This window comes from Phaethon aethereus (assembly GCF_964289735.1).
Source record: "Phaethon aethereus genome assembly, chromosome: 3".
NCBI lineage: Eukaryota > Metazoa > Chordata > Aves > Phaethontiformes > Phaethontidae > Phaethon > Phaethon aethereus.
Genome location: NC_138576.1, coordinates 102,075,892 through 102,095,561, shown reverse-complemented (window position 1 = coordinate 102,095,561; position 19,670 = coordinate 102,075,892). Strand labels below are relative to the sequence as shown.

Here is a 19,670-nt window from a genome sequence, read left to right as displayed (position 1 = left end):
AGTCTGTAATTTCTGACTACTCTGCTATCGCTAGGTCTTTATCAAGAACGATGAGGGAGTACATCAGTCTCTTCACAAATGATGGCGTTTGTGCCCTGATATCTTACTATTAAGTGATCCGAGTGTCGGTCACTGGTGGCTGAGTGTTGTAGTTGTATGCATGAACCCATCTATACGGCGGCAGAGACCTAAACAAAATTGCACTGCTTAAGCATTGTAGATTGTAACTAGATGGAGAGAAAATCTTGTAGTTGTTTTTGTCCTTTCTTGTAGGAGAAATACTTTTTCTGGATGTCCTTAGAAAAGTGTTTTTCCTTTTATTTTCAAACAACAGCAAATCTCGCATTCTCTAGGATGGAATGAAAAATGACAGAAAGCTTGTTTCCATTCTTGAAAAAAAATCACAGTACTTTGGGGAGTTTTCATGAAATATGCACACTGGTGCTTTTAACTATTCTGAGAGGCAGAATTTCCATTGCTGCTGAAAAGAAAGTCAGCACAGGATATTTAAATGGTTCTCAGCAGTGAAGACAGTCTCTTTCGAATAGGAAAACTGTCTTCAGAAAATCACGACATTGCAGAATGTTACGTGTGTCCAGTTTTATGGCTGGAGCTGACGATGGGAAGATTTAGGTGTGACTGTGAAATTCTTCGCAGATATTTTGAATCTGATCTTTAAATTACAGTGTCTGAAATTATTCCGAGCGATTACTTTCACCCACAAGCTGCTTACCGGCGAGCAGCAGTACATCCAACTAGTCAAGTTTCACGTCAGGCTATTGTTTTAGCAGGGTGAGTAACGATAATTTTCCATATAACATTTGGGAAGATCAGGTAAAAGTATTTCGCCTAAGCATAATCTCTGTTAACTGGCAGGCATTCCCTTACTGTTACATGCATCAGAACCAGAATATCCACAGGATGCCCAAGATATTACCGTCACTAACGAGGTATGGAAATCAGTCTGAGCCTGTTGATGCTGTTTTCATGACTTGTGGGCAGAAATACGAGAGCCGGTTGTTCATAGCTGAAGAGATTTCAATCAACAGCCCCGATCCTCCTCCTCTCTTCCCCTTCCCAGACCTTTAATGCTGTATTTCAGGCTGAAATGTCCTGATACCTTCAAGAGGATTCTTTCAACAGTCAAATTTCTGTCCCTGAATATACTGAAGAGTGCAGCTGTATCTAAGAATGAGACAGCAATTTTGGGGTCCGTTTTCCTAGGAACCCGCACATGCCTGGCACAGCAAGATGAGAAAGTGACACGAGCGATCGGCAAAGGGAGAAAGACCTCAAAAAAATGTACCTTCTCTCTTAGATACTATTTTGGTCAATCCTCCTCTCTCTGCTTATGACTAATAGTATTGGCTGCTGAGGAGATAAGCAAGGAGGAAAGGCTTCTATTTCACTCCTGGTTTTCCATGGGGAATTTGAGGCTCTCCTTTGACAAACACATGAAAATAGAAGCAGCCGAACTGACAAGCAGGGAAAGCGGAGCCTTTCCTTCACCACATTTTCTCGAAACAGAGAAAACCATTCTAATACGTGCTTCATCATAATTGGCTTCACATAACCCTATGTGAGAGCACATTAGGAGGAAGGAGTTTTCACTGTAGGATGGAATTTCTCAGCAGGGGGAGTTGTTTTTCCTCAAAGGTGTCTGAGCATCGTTGTATTATTTTTTGATGGAGATGTTCTACTGCCGTGGCAGGCTAGCAGCATGGAATGCATACCAAAAAAAAATCTTGGCGATCCATTGCTTTAAAAAATAAAACCTTAAATTTAATAAACTATAAACCTACCTAAATTGATATAAACCTCATTTACATAGGGATGATTTTCAGCTGAAAAAGAAGAAATGAGATGTGATAAACAACCTACTGCATGAATCCCCTTTTGCCATTTCTTCCATGCTGAAGCACAAAGTGGCATTAATGTTTATTGTGTATACCCGCTTTTCCCACGAGTGAGAAATAAAAGTTATATATTGTTCCATGTCCAGTTTTCCTTCTGAAATTTGCGTTGGGCATGTGCATTCTAGTTTTGGTCCTTCGTATAGCCAGCAAATGTTCTGAAATATTTGGCTACAGATTTCTTACTGAAATGTGTGCACTGATATTGTTGGAAATATGAGCATGGAAAGTAGATCTCTCCAGAAAAATTGATGTTGTGTTACTGTCATTTACTGGAGTGGCAGAGGACTATGAAAAGGGTGTTTATAACTCTTCGTTATTTCCCAACATACATTACTCAGAGCATTTATTTATGTCATGATAAGAAATGCTGCATGGTAAGAGCCTTGTCATGCATAGTTCTATACAAAGTAATGAAAGGCATCTCTGACCCTCAAGAGATTAACCTAACAACCTTTTCACCTTAAATTTTTGCAACGTGCACAAGAGTAGCCAATTTCTCTCTATTTTCACTGTCCAATTGGAAGCAATCATTTTAAATATTTAGTAGAAAAATAAAATGCTCTAAAGCTTGCATTTCTGTGGTCAGTATATTCAGTTGTTTTTGCAGAGGTACAAATGGTGGTACTGGAGATGATGAACTAGTGACAACTTCCAGAGCCCAGATTACGTACCTGGAAAATTACGCAGGCCTTAATTACCCCAGAGTGTTACTGCTGACATTGTCAATAATTTGTAGAACTAACCTGCTACATCTTGTGCTTGTATGTATCAAATAATTTTTTTTTCTGTTTAAATTTTTGTATTTTAAAACAATGTTTTTCCTTCAGTTCATTTACAATGAGTTGGTGGTTCCCCCTCACCACTTCGGTCTTCATTCCTTCCAACCCCAGTGATGCAAATGACATTGTGACTTAACATGAAAAATAATCAACTAGGAGGAAAATATTTGTGTCCAAAAAATAGAAGATAAATATCTCTTCCTCCCCGCCCCATGATTTAACTTAAACTTGAGAAAACACGTTACTGTGTTGCAATGATAAGTGCGCGCTCATCGTTTACCTTCACTTGAATTCACATTACAATTACCTCCCACGTATTCGAGGTTCTTTGATTACAAATAAAAGAACCGACTTCCATCCTGTGTCTGAAGACTGCTCAAACAGCAGAGTATTTTTTCAGTGGGTAAAGGTATGACTTCTCCATGATGGATTTGGTCACAGGAAGACTTGGAAGGAGCAAAACCATTTCTGCAAACCCGTATTTTTTTGAATTTCCTCTCAGAAAGAACTGTTCCTGAGCGTTAGCAGAGCATAGCAATGCGTTGTGAGGTTTTTAAATACACACAGCGATTGCTTTTGTTTTGCCAAAGTCAAAACACTACGTTCATTCAACTGTAGTTCTCAAGCTTACTAGATCTTGTGAAATGTGAGTTATTTCCAAGGGTGGAAGTACACTAGAAATTAAATAGAGGATTTTTTTTTTCTTTTATTTCCTTTCTTTCAAAAATATGTCTCTGGCTTTATAAGGCTTCTTTGCCTACGTTTGATTCATGGAAACCAGAATCTAGAAAACTAGAATCACATTCATGCTTTGATGCACCACTTTGAGTGTGCCATACATCACTCGCTCACCTTTTGTTGTGCTAAGGCGAGGAATGCTTATTAAAGGAATACAGCATTGTAGCTCTGTATTCACCAGCGCAGCACGTGATGACTTCTGGTAACAGCAGGCGTTCGGAAGTGCAGGCTGTGTGGGAGCGCACGTCACAGCGAGCTGCCCCGTTTCTGCTGCTGCATCGGTGTTCCTTTTCTATGTGCAGGTAATGTGTAGGCATGAAATCGCAGTAACACTGGATTTTCTACTTGGCAGAATAAATCAGCTCTCAAAACGGCAAACAATAAGAACACCGCTATAATTAAGTTAGCCTTTAAAACACAATGCAGATAACCAGAACCTAATTCCTGGAATCACTGCTTTCCCCTAGTATTATTTTAAAGAATTAAAGTTGCAGAAAGAGAATCCTGTCTGTTGGGTAATAGGATTAGCAGTGTATTACTTCATGAGTTACATGTTCTGGATCTGAGATCTGGAGTTCATACTTAAAGTGCCTCTGTGTATGATTGCTGTCAAGTAGGTTGATTATTTTTTTAAGCTGCGATTGCGCAGCGGTAGTTCTTAACAACTGTAGTACGTAATGCAATAGGGAAGGCACCTTCAGAAAGTGCTTAGGCAGCGTAACTGGAAAGATCTTGCATCTGGGGAAAATGCTTTGTGATAATTTTGTACCGTTTTGTGCTTTCTGCTTTTCCCATCCGTATATTGTTTCCCCAGTGTTGCAAATTTCTGTCTTGGGAGACTAATGGTCTTCCTCAAATTAAGTCAAACTCATTCTTAGTCTATTATAAAATATGTATTATTATTATTTTAATAACACTTTTGAAATAACAATGTCACTTGTTCCATTGCTACAAACTGGTAGGAAAAAAACAATTATGTTTGGTTACTTAAAACATTCGTAACCCAAGTGGAGAAGAAATAATGAGAGAGTCTTCCTTTCTCGGCTTATTTCATAAGGTGGTCCATCCTGGGTGAAAAGGTTCTTTACAGTCTTACGCACCACGATAAGCTGCGGGTGTTACTAGGATTAAACTAAACACTTCTGCTATTGCCCGGCTGCCTTTATTTCCCACATGTCTAAATTACATTATCTTGAAGCATATTTATTGTGGAAGGTTTACAAAAGGGCATCTTTCACTCAGTAGTATTGCTGATGACCGCATTGTTATAGAAGAGAAAGATGAATATCAGATAACTGAGTTTCCTACCAGCAGGCTGACTAAAGAGTAGCACATATAACACATGAACAGCTGGAAAAGGACCAGAGTGTTATTAAAGATGTGGTTTTGGTCCTGGCTTGAAGACCCCTTAAAGAAAAAAAAAAAAAATGTTGCTGGGAATAATATGTAAACTTGAAACAATTTTGTAGCTGGCACCATCCCTTAGCAGTGGACTTTTTCTGATTTAGCCTTAAATGATTTTACGGTGGGAAATTTTATAGTCTCTTAGTGCCCATAAGCAGGCAGAAACACTTGATTGGTCAGTATGGTTGGTAAAGCAACTTCTAATGTGAGCAAATTTCTTTTTACAACTTACTCATTTCTATTTAAGTTCAAATAAATACGTTGTAGAAAGAGTATACGAGCATCTTGGGAATTTTCTGCCATTGGTGGATCAATTTCTCCACAATATTAAACTTCTAAACATCTTGTCAGTACTGAAGTTGCATTTACTGTAATTTATGTGCATCACATCGCCAAAAGCCCTTGCTAGTGACATTTGTCTGACCATTTCTGTTTAAGTGGAGTAATCGGCTTCACTGGACTTCATTGGCCGTAAGGGGAGAACCTTTCTGTGTCCTGGAGTTTCCTTTCTACTGAAGAAGTGCAAGTACAGATCATTGCCTTACACAAAATAATTTGCTGTAAGAATTCATCTATAAACCAAGTGTCCAACTGGTGCCAGTTTCACTGAAATTCGAGGCTGATTATTTAAATTCCTGAAGGCATTCTAAAACTTGGCAGATAAAAGGGAAGAAACAAAGTTTTGTTTTCTGTTCTGTTAAACACCAAGACATTTGTGGTTTTTAAATAAGCTCTGTTGCCCTCAAGCTGCACTGAAGGTTGCAAGGGTGTGCAGACCTTTTGTAAAACACGCCTTTTGAATACTGCATGACTGCCTTTTTAATTGGAAGCAAAGGCTTTCTTCCTTAGTTGCCTTAAAAGCAAAGTTTTCCAGAGAATTGACCGGTGTGCGTTCGTGCATAGATGTTGGTCAGAATCCTGCCGAATCAGGGTGTAGTTATTCTCTGGAAGAAATCAGTGTCTCCTCAGTTCTATAATCTGAATATTTGGGTATCAAGAGTATGTAAGAGTATAAACTGTGTAACAACAGCACCTTAAATTAGTAGTCTTCGCTAGATCCTCGAATCTTTTGACTATGTGCGCTTATTAAACAGTTCTTTTCCTAGCTTTTTATTTATGGATATACTCAGGTCTGTCTAAAAGCAACTTAGATGATATTTCAGTATCTACGGTAACAAAAGCAAAGAAAATGATACGCAAAAAATGGCGGATGCTTTTCTGGTATGATACGACACAGATGTAACAGGTCTTTCTTCACTTCTTCCCTCGGTTTTATTGATAGGTTATCAATACGGTAATATCCTGGAGTTAACAGTTGTTGGCATTGCATTAGGAGTGTCAGTAAAGTATTCTTCAAAAATACGCTGTGTAACAGCCTCCAGGCACATTCGGCCGTTCCTCAGTTCCCGTTAGGGAGATTCTCTCTCACTCCCTTGTCTGTGGAACTGGGAGGGTGATGGAGTATTTTGGGGCAGTCGTGGCTAAGCGTAGTTTTTATAGATTGGGCGTATAAAGCCACGCCAAAAGCACAGCACCTCTGAGTGAAGATTTTATTACTGTAGTATCTGACTATAAAAGTATAAAGTGTGGGTTTTTGCTTGTTCGTTTTGGTCTTTTTGGAGGTGACTGGAAGTGCTGTGCAATGTATCATCTCTATATTTCAAGAGAGAAGCAGCCCCATCTTTTTTGTTTAACCTGATAGTTCTGCTTAAGTTGAGGATTCCTCAGAAAATGCAATTGTGCTCTTGGAGATAGGTTGTTGGGGGTTTTCTTCTGGGTAGTTGGGTGCATAAATGGAATGAGTCCTTGTCTCAGGAGTTATTCAGGTGGTTACAACTCCACGAATGCAATCTCTGGGTTTCCTCAGGAATATTCAGGTCCTGAAATGTTATTTCACTGGGATGTCAAAAAAAGAAATAAACTTGTAATAACAAAAATAACGTTACTGTGAAGATAAAAATGGAAGAGATTATAGAGAAGATCACAGTAGAGTGAAGAACTCTTACTTTATAACAGCAGCAAATATATTCAGGTATCAGGAAACGGTAGACTATCACAGTATTTAATTTTTATACTACCAGTTTAAAATTTGCCCTCATGACCTAAATGTATTTTTATATATGATAAACTTTATGAGAAAAAAAGAGAGGAAAATGGGGCTGGAAGAGGAGCTGACAACTAAAAATATCAGTGGCTTTAGGTAGGTTTTCACATTATAGAACCTTTATCAATGGGAAGTTATCAATACATTTATTGACATGTATGTATTTAATTATATTTGATTAAGGATGAAGACTTGTGAAAATGTAAATGTAAACTAGATAGAGGAATTACTGCTAAATATCGGATTGAAGTTTCTAGAGAGTTTGAGGTGTTTAAAATGCCTTGTCTTTTTTTCTATCCGTGATTGAACTATACCTTCAGACTGGTTAAGATGACTCTTCAAAATGAAAGAGAAACACCAGTTTGAGAGTAATTACCATTTTTTTCAGAGAGAGATGTGCAGCTGTTTTTTCTCATGTCCTTTTAATCTCTTTAGTACCATTTTTAACAATAAGAAAACCTCTGGAGAATTCTTTGTGTTAGTGATGCCAGTTGGGACCCCACAAGAGTCGCAGTTTGGAACTGGGGCACGAACACCTAAGCCGTTATAATTATTGTACCTTTACGCCGCTTGCAGAATTGAGACTCTGCTGACTGAATTTGTGCAGAAATGAGTACGTTTTACCCAGAACTGCACGTAATGTTGTTACATGTCTCTTCCTTAAGAACTCTGTGTTGTATAGCTGATATGAATCATAGAATCATAGATGTCTTACCCAAATTTCTGAGCAAGCCTTTGAAATTGCTAGTAGCATCATCTTGCATCTTATAGACCAGCAGCAAATTTTCCTGCAGTTTTTTAACTGGTTAGGAGGATGTTTAGTTACTTAAGTTATACTGCTTCAAAAAAACCACCACGGCTGTAATGTGACAACTGTAGCATTTTAAAGCCAAAGAGGATGAGATTTCTGTCCTTGGGAGGGGGACGGGAGACCACACGGGATGGGAAGAGCAGCTGTAATTTAATTTAAACAGCAGGATGAAATCTATGTTAGCTATTGGCCTGGTTGTGATTCCTCAGCAATTTTATATAAATATAACTGTGAGTTCAGTTGGTTGACTCCTGATTTATCATATAGGAGAGAATAACTAAGAATTCTGGATGTTGTACTTCTCAATATCATTTGTTAATTTCAAACTGAGAATCCATCTCAAAATTCTCAGAAGGATAGTCTAATTTTATAAAGCTTTTTCAAATGGTAATGGAATTATGCTGATACTATTTGCAATTTTTTTCTGCAGAGCTAATCCTCCATGTTAAATGATGCCATATGTTACAAGCAAAATGAAAAAAAACCCACTTCTTGAAACATGAATTATGAATTAGTTCCATTTTTATATTTTCTTGCGGAAGAGGATAATTAAGCAAAAAGAATGAGCGCAGTTAACAGCATACTATAGTCTGTCCTGTATTTTCAGGACCAGTGATGATTCTCATGCTTCTGTCTTGAGAAATCTTTCCAATCTCTGCATTTCTGGTATGTTCGCTGTTGTAGCTGAACAGCAGCATCTTAGCCTTCAGGGTGAGCGTGAGAATATAGGGCTTTTATGGATAAAGACAATACTCTAACACGCTGTGGTTCTTTTGTTTTCCAGAATCATCCAGCCATACAACAAGAACAATAATGGTAAGTATTGAGGAGATTACAGGTATCAATCTATCTATAGATATGATTTTTCCTTTGAAACCAAAGTGGATATAGTAGTATCCTAAGCCATTGGCATCCTTTCTTACAAAGTTCAGTGTCACTGCAGAGGTAAAATGAGTCTGTCTGCCATTGTATTTCATGGGAAATCTTGGAAAAAATGTGAGGTTGAACAGCTTAAGAAGTAGCAGTGCTGTCAGTTTGAATAGGTGAAAAAACCAGTTGCACTTACTTGTCTTCTGTGTTGGAGTGATTTTTGATTATGTCTAATTAATGTTGTTAAAAACTCTTGCATTCTATGTGTATCGCATGTGTCAGAGCACACCTGACGTTCAAAACATAAACGGAGTAATTTCTTGCATCACAATCCTGTGAGGCCAGTTTCTGACTTTGAGTTTGGTATTTTGGGTTCCAGAAACTGAGAAATGTTTAGACAGGCAGATATATCTTCAAAAATGTGATTTTAAAGGTTTTATGCATAACAATGTAATGGATTTAGTGTCTATCTTCGGTTTTTATAAGGTGAGAAATGTTATCAGTCTCTTTCTGTTTCAAACTCCTAATAAAAGTTAGATAAGGACTGAACAAAAATTCACATAAAGAAAATCTCTCTCTGGCTGGGAATGATTCACGCCTGTCCTGTAGATACTTGGGGGGAGGGCTATCCACTTTTGGAAAAAGACCAATTTTTGAGGTGAGTTTTGAAATTTTAAAATTAAACACAAGAAAACATGATGTGAGCTTGTTTGTTTTCATTCCTACAGTTTTTAGGGTGTCCTTTCAAGTTTATTACCTCTTCTGTACGGACTGCATTTCTGGGACATGTAAATTCCCACACATATGCTTGATTCAACAGGGGGCAAAGGATAAATTTAACTCATTGCCTTTATCATCAATAGTCATTAATACCCCAGTGAAATGGATAATAAATAGGTAAGGAGTACAGATCATAAAATTTCAAAATAGTAGCAATATGTCTGGAACAAGTGATGTTTTCTACTGGATGTGATGTAATCATTCTTAGTCATGAATTTGGTTTAAATATACCTGTTTCACAGTAAGATGCTTAGAGTTATTTAACTGTATTCCTCTGCTATAAAAGTTTGTAAGGGATGGAGAATTTTTGCAATATTTCTTTCCGATTCTGCATTGATGTCAGGAAAAGAGCTAGAGGTTCATGCTGCAGCTGGTGAAAACTTCACTCTTCACTTCCCTTTATTCTTTTTCCTATTAATTTTGCTCTGAAGATAACACATTTTGTCAGTCTCTCTTTTCCGTTAATGCATCAAAACAACTCTAAAAACTGACCCAAAGAAAAGGGGGCTTTGCCTATTTAAATTTGTCCTCACACCAAAATGTGGCCAAACTTGAAAGAGATAAGAGAAAGGTTTTAAATAACTTGGCTTCTCGAGGTTCCTGTGTTGTGAACCTCTGCAGACCTCTCTGCTGACAACTCAGACTGCTCAGACTAATGTTCTGCAGTCAAAGCAGCGTGCAGTAATTGTCCATTGCACTTAAACAAAGTACAATTAAAAATAAGTATTCTGTTTAGACAGTGTGGAAAGGTTATAACAATATGTCCACCCTTCACTGCAGTTAAACATAACTGAATGTGTAATGGAAAATTTCTTACTCTCCAATGAGTAGGTAGAATATGTCAGTAAAGTCAGAATATATACACTTCTGTGCATTAGAAACAGTATGAGATTTTCTATTCAATCCGGACAGAGTAAGGCAATACTGCTGAGATCCATTTTTTAATGACTACTGCAATAAATGGTTGCTCTGGAATAAAGTTCCCTTTTCTGACTGATTATGGTTAATATTGTAACAGATAAAAAGTTAAAGCACGATCTTTAGTCAATCAGCATGTGAGAGGTATAGCAGCAAATCTGTACGCTGCCTTGGATGCTTTGATGTAAAAAAGCTTTTGTCTTACCAAGGCAAAGTATTTGAACTCCTTTTAAGTTGCATTTATAGGTGGTGAAATAACATAAGGCATTAAATCTCATCTTGTCTCTGAAGATACAGATTTATGTTTAAATCAAAGCCAATGAGGAATAGAGTGTACTTTGCTAAGGAAAAGGAAGAGCAGTTGTTCTGAGAACAGTACAAAAGTTCTTCTTCTGTATTTAAATACAATGATGGCTCCCTATTTTTTGCTTCAGATCCTTGTTCCTACAAATAAAAAAACGGAAAAATTTTTAAGGGCCTCTGTGAGGGAGGGGGAGGGAGGGGGTCTTCTATATTTTAACTATAAAATAAATTTCCTTTTATTCTGTGGATAGATGCCTAGGTTAATCTTTCATTACTGATTTACTGATTTATATAAATAAATACTTCAAAATTACATGGTTCATTCAGAGTTTATATAGCTTTTGTGTAGCTTCCATGAAATACAGATACTAGGAACACTGTAATGTTTTAGCCCAGATGCTTTGGAAAGTCAGCTGTCCTTTTTTTTTTCCTTCCCTTTGCACAGACGACTTGGATTGTCAGCATTGCGTCTATTCTAGGTGTTTTGTGAAAGGTTTGATAGCAAATCAGGATATTCAAACAAAAGTAATAGTTGTATTGACTATTATTTGGTTTATTTCTTGTATATGATCTGTTGTTTAAAAATCTTGTTTTTTAAATAGCCTTCAGGTTTCTTAAATGAAATTTTATACCCAAAATGAATGTATGTCTGCATGTTAGCACCAACATTTGTGACTCCATGCTGTGTGGAGACTCATGTGAACATGTTTTGTAATTTTTGCATTCATCTCAAATCTCTATGAATCAGTGAACTAAACCAGCCCCAAACCTTGATGCTTACTAGAGGTGTAATGCTAATGCCTTTGCAAATAAAAACACTCCAGGTGTGGCAAAAGAGAGTCAATACCTGATTTAGTCTTAACATAATTCTACACTTGTTTTACACTATGTCCTGTATAATTAGGTCAATGAAAAATATATTGAACCAATCAATATGGATTATTACCAATCATTTGAGCATGCCTGATTTCTTCTAGTGATTTTTTTTTCTCCATGCAGTGAGCTTCTTTTGCTCTGTTTGATTCAATTTTTTGTTTAAAGTTGAGAGAAAAATTAAAAAAATGCCAGTTTAGGGCAGTGAGATTTTTTTCCTTTTTGAAAGGATGGAGAAGAATGTGAGAGATCATAAATACAAGTCCACTTAGGAATTTATAATAATCCAGTTAACGTTCACAGCATGTCACAGCACAGACATTCACTGTTAGTTTTCACATTTACAATCCCTGTTGGTGTTACGCATTTATTTCAAAGCCGGGTGTCTTTTCAGAATCTTCGGTGGCACTCAGGGGATAAATGCTTGGCCAGTTATATCTCAGTACAAGTTGAAAAACTTACAGACAGGAACCTTGACTGTGATTTGGGGTCAGACCTATTTCTGAATTTGTACAGTATTCCTCTCTGACTTTCCAACAGGCATCTTAATATCCTTGTGCTTGAAATTTCTCTGGGAGCCAGCGAGGACAGGAGATTTGCCCTGCGTAACAGAGATGCTGTCTTAAGTTGCCACTTTAATAAAGTGTTTGGAGTATCTTTGTAGGTGTTTTTGGATGGTATCCAAACTTTGTTGGACCAGTAGCTGCCGCTACAGCACACAAGTGCAGGGTCCTGCACTTTGGCCACAACAACCCCATGCAACGCTACAGGCTTGGGGAGGAGTGGCTGGAGAGCAGCCCGGCGGAAAGGGACCTGGGGGTGCTGGTTGACAGCCGGCTGAATATGAGCCAGCAGTGTGCCCAGGTGGCCAAGAAGGCCAACAGCGTCCTGGCCTGTATCAGGAATAGTGTGGCCAGCAGGAGTAGGGAAGTGATTGTGCCCCTGTACTCGGCACTGGTGAGGCCGCACCTTGAATCCTGTGTTCAGTTTTGGGCCCCTCACTACAAGAAGGATGCTGAGGTGCTGGAGCGTGTCCAGAGAAGGGCAACGAAGCTGGTGAGGGGTCTGGAGCACATGTCTTATGAGGAGCGGCTGAGGGAACTGGGGTTGTTTAGTCTGGAGAAGAGGAGGCTGAGGGGAGACCTTATCGCTCTCTACAACTACCTGAAAGGGGGTTGTGGCGATGAGGGTGTTGGTCTCTTCTCCCAAGTAACTAGTGATAGGACAAGAGGAAATGGCCTCAAGTTGCGCCAGGGGAGGTTTAGATTGGATATTAGGAAAAATTTCTTCACTGAGAGGGTGGTCAGGCATTGGAACAGGCTGCCCAGGGAGGTGGTGGAGTCGCCATCCCTGGAAGTGTTCAAAAAACGTGTGGATGTGGCGCTTCAGGACATGGTTTAGGGGACATGGTGGTTCTGGATTAATGGTTGGACTTGATGATCTTAAAGGTCCTTTCCAACCTAGTGATTCTGTGATTCTGTGATTCTGTGATATCACATGTACGGTGCCGCTATACAGCTAATTCCTCTGATTCCCAGACCCAGCAAAGTGTTATGCCTGGTGTACTTTGTATTGAAAGACCTGGATTTACAGTTAAGCAACCGAATGAGTTAGTAAGGCTGAGCTGCTGCTTCCAGAAGATTTGCCAGAGACACACACATTCTTATGTAGCTTCTTCATGAAAGGGACCATTGCATTCATGGAACTTTGGAGGTGTCTCACTTGCTCACTGGGAAATGAAGGTTTGTGTATGCAAATGGAAAAGTCATGCCCCTGCCAGGTGAGCTGTGATGAGCAGCACTTGCAAGCAGCTCTCAAAAATCGAGCGATGCACCAGCCTGTGAGAGAAGTACCTGAGAATGGTGCCCACAGAGCGATGTTTTAGCAGGGGACAGGTGAAGCGGTGAAGACGTTACAACAAACGGTCTTCCCATAAACTCCTCCGCGTTGAAGACCTTGACAAGGTTGCCTTAGAGCTCAGAGCTCTCGGAGGATGTGCTCAGTCTGCAGCATGTAGACCTTCCTGCAGGTGAAACCCTTCCCGCAGGTGAAACCCTTCCCAGGTAACTCTGTGATACAAGAGATCTCAATGAACGGATCCAGATGGAGATGAGGGAAGACTTGGGAGAAGGGAGTCACTCAGGAGGGAGGAAGATTTGTCCAGTGGGTAGTTAGCCAAGGCAGGGTAAAGTTGCCGCTGCTCAGGTGCTGTTCTGTGGTCTGCCACTGGTGTGCGGACTCTTAGTACCAGTGGTTTTGTGGCAGTCACGGCACAGCTCACTGGTGATGTACACAGTCAACGTGCCAGTGGCTAGCTGCACGCGGCAGCGTTATGATGAGGTTATTGGAGCTTTCTGCATGCAGGGTTTTTGAATGAATAGGGCTTCTGTGGTAGCACAGGTGGTATTCCTGAGGCTTTCATAGCCGTTCTAGCGTAACTGTGTGCTAGAAGGGGAAAATGTAAGTCTTCATAATTAAAAAAAAAGAGCATTTAACAAGAACTTCATATGAAAGTTAATTTTGCTCTTGGTGTTGTTATTAGTATGACAGTGGCATTGAATGCTCATTTTTAGACACAGTGGTAAATACATTTTTTAGAGGAACTAATGAACTGATTTTCTACTCAAGAACTTCAATTGTTTTGATTAACTAGAAATTAAAGATAACGTGGTCCCTAGCACAGACTGCAGAACAATGGTCTTATTTTCTCTTGTCCTTAAGTGAAATGTAATTAATTTCTTCAAATAGCTTGAAAGGACCTGGGGAGAAGAGAAATAAAAGAGAAAATTCTAACCAATATGATGCAGCAGAAATGAGATTATATTGTAAGTCTTGCACCATTTTCTCTAATGTTTCTCTTGCCTGGAATACAAGTTAACGTCTAATAAAAGTAGACAAAACAGAAGTTCAGAACTAATAATGACATCTGTCTCTGCTGGGGAAAAAGTATTATGAAAAAAGACGTACTTTTTTCCATCAGGCTTAACTGTTCTTCAGAGTTTACGCCATAGGAAATACACTTTTTGTACCTTGTATGTTTCCTGAACATTTTTTGCCTGTGTGTGTTGTCCTGAGTAAAGGAAACATTCAGTGGTGTATTAGAAAGGAGCCTGAGAAAAAAATATAAACCATTGTATTTGATAACCCCATTTCTGCCTGGGGAAGCAGGGCAAAAAATTGCCATTTGAGACCTTGAATGTTCCTCTGTAATGTATGGCACTGGCACTTGCCAGATAGATAAAAATAATTAGTGTGAAATTTGATGTATGACAGCATTTTTCATGCATGAATTCTTACTTTTTGAGCACTATTCACTTTGTACACCAACAGATTAACAGTGAAATACCTTTATGAATTTCTAATTTCATCCAAACTATGTATTTTATCCTGCTACTTCTAGTAGCATGTCCTTTAGTTCTTCCTCCCTACCAAAGCCGATACAAAAAGATAGGTGAAAACCAAACTGCAGTCTAGACACTGAATGAAAAAATGGGGGAAAAAAAGGCAAATATTTAGAGGGACTGCAAAGATAGATTTAGAGCCCTACATGCAACAACAACTAAATTCACCATAAACCTTGTTTGTCTCTAAGACAAAGGAAGATAGTTTAGCTCTAAGAAAGCGTTATATGTGACTCACTCAAATTTCATGTCTTGTTGCTCTTGTTGTTGTTTGGTTTTGTTACATCAGATCTAAGGAATCATACAGGAGATTGTTCAGTTATTTGCACTAAATGAACAGTGGAACTTTTTGTCGAATGCATAAAATTTGTCCTACTGGAGGGAGCAAATGGTGTGGATCCGGGTGTGTTGAAAGTTGTGGCATTATGTGAAGATAATGCATTGAATACGAGCGCAAGAATGGTGCAGAAGAAATGAGGCCCTTGTTTATTATTTTGGCTGTTATGTTCTTATGACATGATTTAAGAGATCAGTTTTGCATTCTGTTCTGCTAGTTTTTGTGGATGCTACAAGCCCCTTCCTTACTCAGTGCCTGCGGAATTGGTCCCCTAATTAGAGGGTACTCCCGTGAGTGTGCAGCGTTGTGCGCATTTTAGGAATATTACAAAAATGCTACCAGTAATGTGGAATACTGGTATTATTTCACCACAAAAATAGTACTTCTTCCTAAGAAAACATGATGTTGAATCCATGTGAGAGAAAGTAAGCCAGCTTTCGTCTTTGTATAATGTCTTCTATTGTATTTGTGTTAATCAGATAGTGTTGTTAGTTAGTCGTGCTGATAATCAACTATGTGGGAAACAAGATTCAAATTTCCAAAATTAATATATTTGTCATGGGATATTTTTCCAAAATGTTACCTATAGATGATATAGAAAACATTATTTTCACTCTCTCCTTTTCATACATCAGAAGGCAGCTTCTCTCATTAGATCTGAGTACTTGCTCTCTTGTTGCACAATTATTCCAGCTAAAGGTTTAGTGGAAAGTTAATGCATCGTTTTATGTTTAATGTTATCTGTATTAAGATGAATGCAGACTTACTGCAGTCAGCTCTGATATGTAATGACTGGTGAGCAAACCTAAGAACAATGGCACCAGCAAGGTGATATAAACCTTTGTTACCCTGCTTCCATTTAGGTTAGGAGCAGGACCAAACCTTGTCTTATTCAGTGACTTTTATTTAAAAAGAAAAGACAGCCAGAGTAAGGACATATGAAGTGTGAAGTATGGATTTTTTTCAAATTAGATTAATGCCATACTTGGATGAAAAAACAAGTCTCATATCTCATTGGTTGGGATGGTGGGTTTTTGCTCAGAAAATGTGAATTCTCTCCTAAAATCAATGGGTTTCTGTTGCAGAACCGCTTAGTTCATGGCGTTGATTCATGCCTCAATTTCTCTTTATATAAAATGGCGTTAGCAATAGTTAATTTAGTTTTTAAAGAGCTTTAAGACCTGTGGATAAACATGTCAATGCACAGAGGGTGTTATCTGACGCCCAAGTACTGGCTGAGGAAGGCTAGCTGGTTTTTGAGAAGGGTGCTGCGTGTAGGCTGCGCTTTACAGCAGAACTAGTTAACAGAATTGTGCTTATTCTCAGGCAAATATCTTTCCCTTTTGTTATGGTTTCAGCATGCCGCTCCCCATGTTCACATGAGTAATGGTAAGGCCTTGCAAGCCAGTGCAAGCGCCATTAAGACAAGCACCATTCCAGTGATCAAGAGACAGAGGCAAAATTGGCTTGATGCTTCAGATGATGGTTTCTTTATAGCTACAGAAGAGACCAGGTAAGAGAAATTAAATCTACGCGGGGCACGAGGTTTCACTGCATACATGTTATTGATCCGCTGTTTGAATAACAGGTTTTGACATTATTGTTTGAGGTTGCGTTACAGTGAAAAGCAATGCTACATCAAAACGTACACCCAACTTTGCATCTCTTGCATACTAATATTATCACTATTTCACTAATAAGACTTATTTAGTCAGGGCTACTTCCCCATGGCAAAGAGTAGAACTTTTTAATTGTTACTAATTGTAGTTCATATACAATGGAGTTTAAGGCACCTCTGATCATCATTCAGCAAAATGTAAATGCATCTGCAATGTAGGTTATACTCTAAAATTTTCAGAACTTGAAAAATATATAGCACACAGTAGAGAAATATACAGCAGATAGCATCTTTTCCAGGCTAGAAATTGATTTCCTTTAAAAGCAACTAAGATGATCAGCTTTTTCAGTCTTTCATTTACAGACTAATTGGTAAAATTTAGTGAACTTCTGCTTTTCCCAGTAGAGCTTGATGTCACAGAAGAGTCACTAGTTTTCTGGAGGCTCCTCTGTTCTTTTCTTCCCCTGTTAAGGTCTGGCCATTCCCTGACTTAATTCAGACTAAGACAAGAAGTTGCAGTCTAATTTTGTAAGCTGTGGTTGCTGGGCTTGTTATTTCAAAACCTTTAAAATCTTGCTTAAGCAAGGGGATTATTACGGCAAGTAACATCAGACTGCTCGTCACTTCTGTGATTATTTCAGAAGCTTAGAAAAGCTGGTAGTTGAACAAAAATGTAAATAATAAAATGAGGGAAGAGCAAGAACATATGTAAATATCAACCTAACCAAGGAATGTGCATATTTAGTCCTGTTTATGGTAGATTCAGATAGGGAAGTCAAAACACTAGTATGTGACAATTTGGTGGTTATTTCAGTATCAATTAAATACAGCACTTCGTTTTCTTTTGTATGAGGAATGCAACAATTCAGAGAGAGTGGTAGGAGGATAATGAGCTCTTAGGCTTTTGATATCTAGCCCAGATTGATAGTGTTCACTATTTTGAGAGTTGTTGGATGCAAAGAGCATAGTAGTATCAGGCTGATCCCTAGTGATTATACCCTCAAAGTGAGACTGGTTCAAAGTTTTAGATTTTTAAAGGTTTTTTTCCAATTATTATAGAGAAGTGCCTGTCAAAGGATGAGATGAGTCTGACACCGACAGTGTTTGTCTCTCCCCACTGATCTCAGGGGTAGCCCAGACAGCTGGCCTAGACTAGATGTTTAAATTCCAGGCGATCGAACGATGGTGAGATGAATCCTGCCCTTGCAAAGCATTCATCCACGATAGCCCTGCCTGTTCCCACCCTAGGAAATCCCCCTCCCCACTCCCATGGCTGCGGGCACCATACCCAGGCCAGGCAGCAAGGCCAGAACTCGCACTGTCTCCCCCTCTGCACCCACGGTGGGGGTACACAAGGGGCTTAGTCCTCAGGACTCTGCATCGGCTGCTTTTCGCCAAAATCATCATAAATTTAAAGAGTAGCATTTGAAATCTCCTGATACGGGGAGCGTAGGGCCGTTAGACCTCGCAGATACTCCCTCAAACGCGGAGGTGCCTGAAAACGCCGTGCTGCGTCACGCTGGCGGGTGCTGACGCGCCGCAGGGAATGCTGGGGGACCGGCGCGCGCTGAGCCGCCGGTACGGCCGTTCCGAGCCCGGCCAGAGCTGAGGCGGTCGGTTCAGTGCCGGTACGTATCTGTGCACCTTCCGCTGGTGCTAGCAACGCGCAGGTGGTGATAGTGCCTGGCTCACATTAATCTCCAAAACTGTAACTAATGGGAGACAGCAACTTTTTATCCTCCAAAACTCTGTTTCACGTGAGATCTGTTCCTTCTCTCTCACAGAGCTTTTCCTTCCCACCCCCCCATCCCCTCCCGTCCCCATCCCCATTGATACCTTCCCTACCTCAGGCATGTTTTCTCCTTTCCAACTTTTTCCTTTGATCCTTTGATTCCCTGCACCTCTACTCCAAGATTATTTAGAAGAGGTGGTGTAGCTCTTTCTCCTCTTGGCTCCCACTTGTCTCCGGCCTTTACAGCTCAAAGTGGAAAGCACCACCAGTTCTGCTGCTAGGAATGCACCGATGCCCAATGACAATTAGATACTCTGCTCTTCAGGGGAAGAAGGGGCAAGTGGGAATGCATACTAGTCCCTGACAGCCAGCCTGTCCTCTGGTAGGAGTTCACATAGCTGGGCACGGCTGTGACACCGTCAAATGCAATGTAATTGCAATGGGAAGAGATATATCTAGGGATGAGATGTTTGTGAAAAAGCAACAAACAATTTATCCAGTCCTGCCATAGAATGAAAAAAAAAAAAATCAGTTGCCTGTTGGCAGCCGTTAGGTGTTTAAATACGTTCTGGACACTCAGCTCAGAAATAATCATGCCATTTGAGTCAAGTCTCATTCTTTAGGGCACTTGTTTTGTGCTGCATCAGGATCTGGTCTGTTTTATCATGTGTATCGTTCATTAAAAATACATGTAAGACAGACACCATAGAATCATAGAATCACAGAATAGTTTGGGTTGGGAGGGACCTTTAAAGGTCATCTAGTCCAACGCCCCTGCAATGAGCAGGGACATCTTCAACTAGATCAGGTTGCTCAGAACCCTGTCCAGCCTGACCTGGAATGTTTCCAGGGATGGGGCATCTACCCTGTGCCAGGGTTTTACCACCCTCATTGTGAAAAATTTCTTCCTCAGATCTAGTCTAAACCTCCCCTCTTTTAGTTTAAAACCATTACCCCTTGTTCTATTGCAACAGGCCCTGCTAAAAAGCCTGTCCCCATCCTTCTTCTAAACCCCCTTGAAGCACTGGAAGACTTCAATAAGGTTTCCCTGGAGCCTTCTCTTCTCCAGGCTGACCAACCCCATCT

The 19,670-nt window shown here is 39.6% G+C and overlaps 1 protein-coding gene across 1 annotated transcript in view; it reads left to right on the top strand.

Annotated features, from left to right (window-relative positions):
* Positions 1-19,670, top strand: part of MTA3 (metastasis associated 1 family member 3) — a gene marked incomplete at both ends in the record, with an annotated part of 137,320 nt that overhangs the window by 101,722 nt on the left and 15,928 nt on the right. Inside the window, 2 exons of the mRNA XM_081998504.1 lie at positions 8,537-8,568; positions 16,593-16,747. Coding sequence (XP_081854630.1) covers positions 8,537-8,568; positions 16,593-16,747 — 187 coding nt within the window. The remainder of the gene's footprint in view (positions 1-8,536; positions 8,569-16,592; positions 16,748-19,670) is intronic.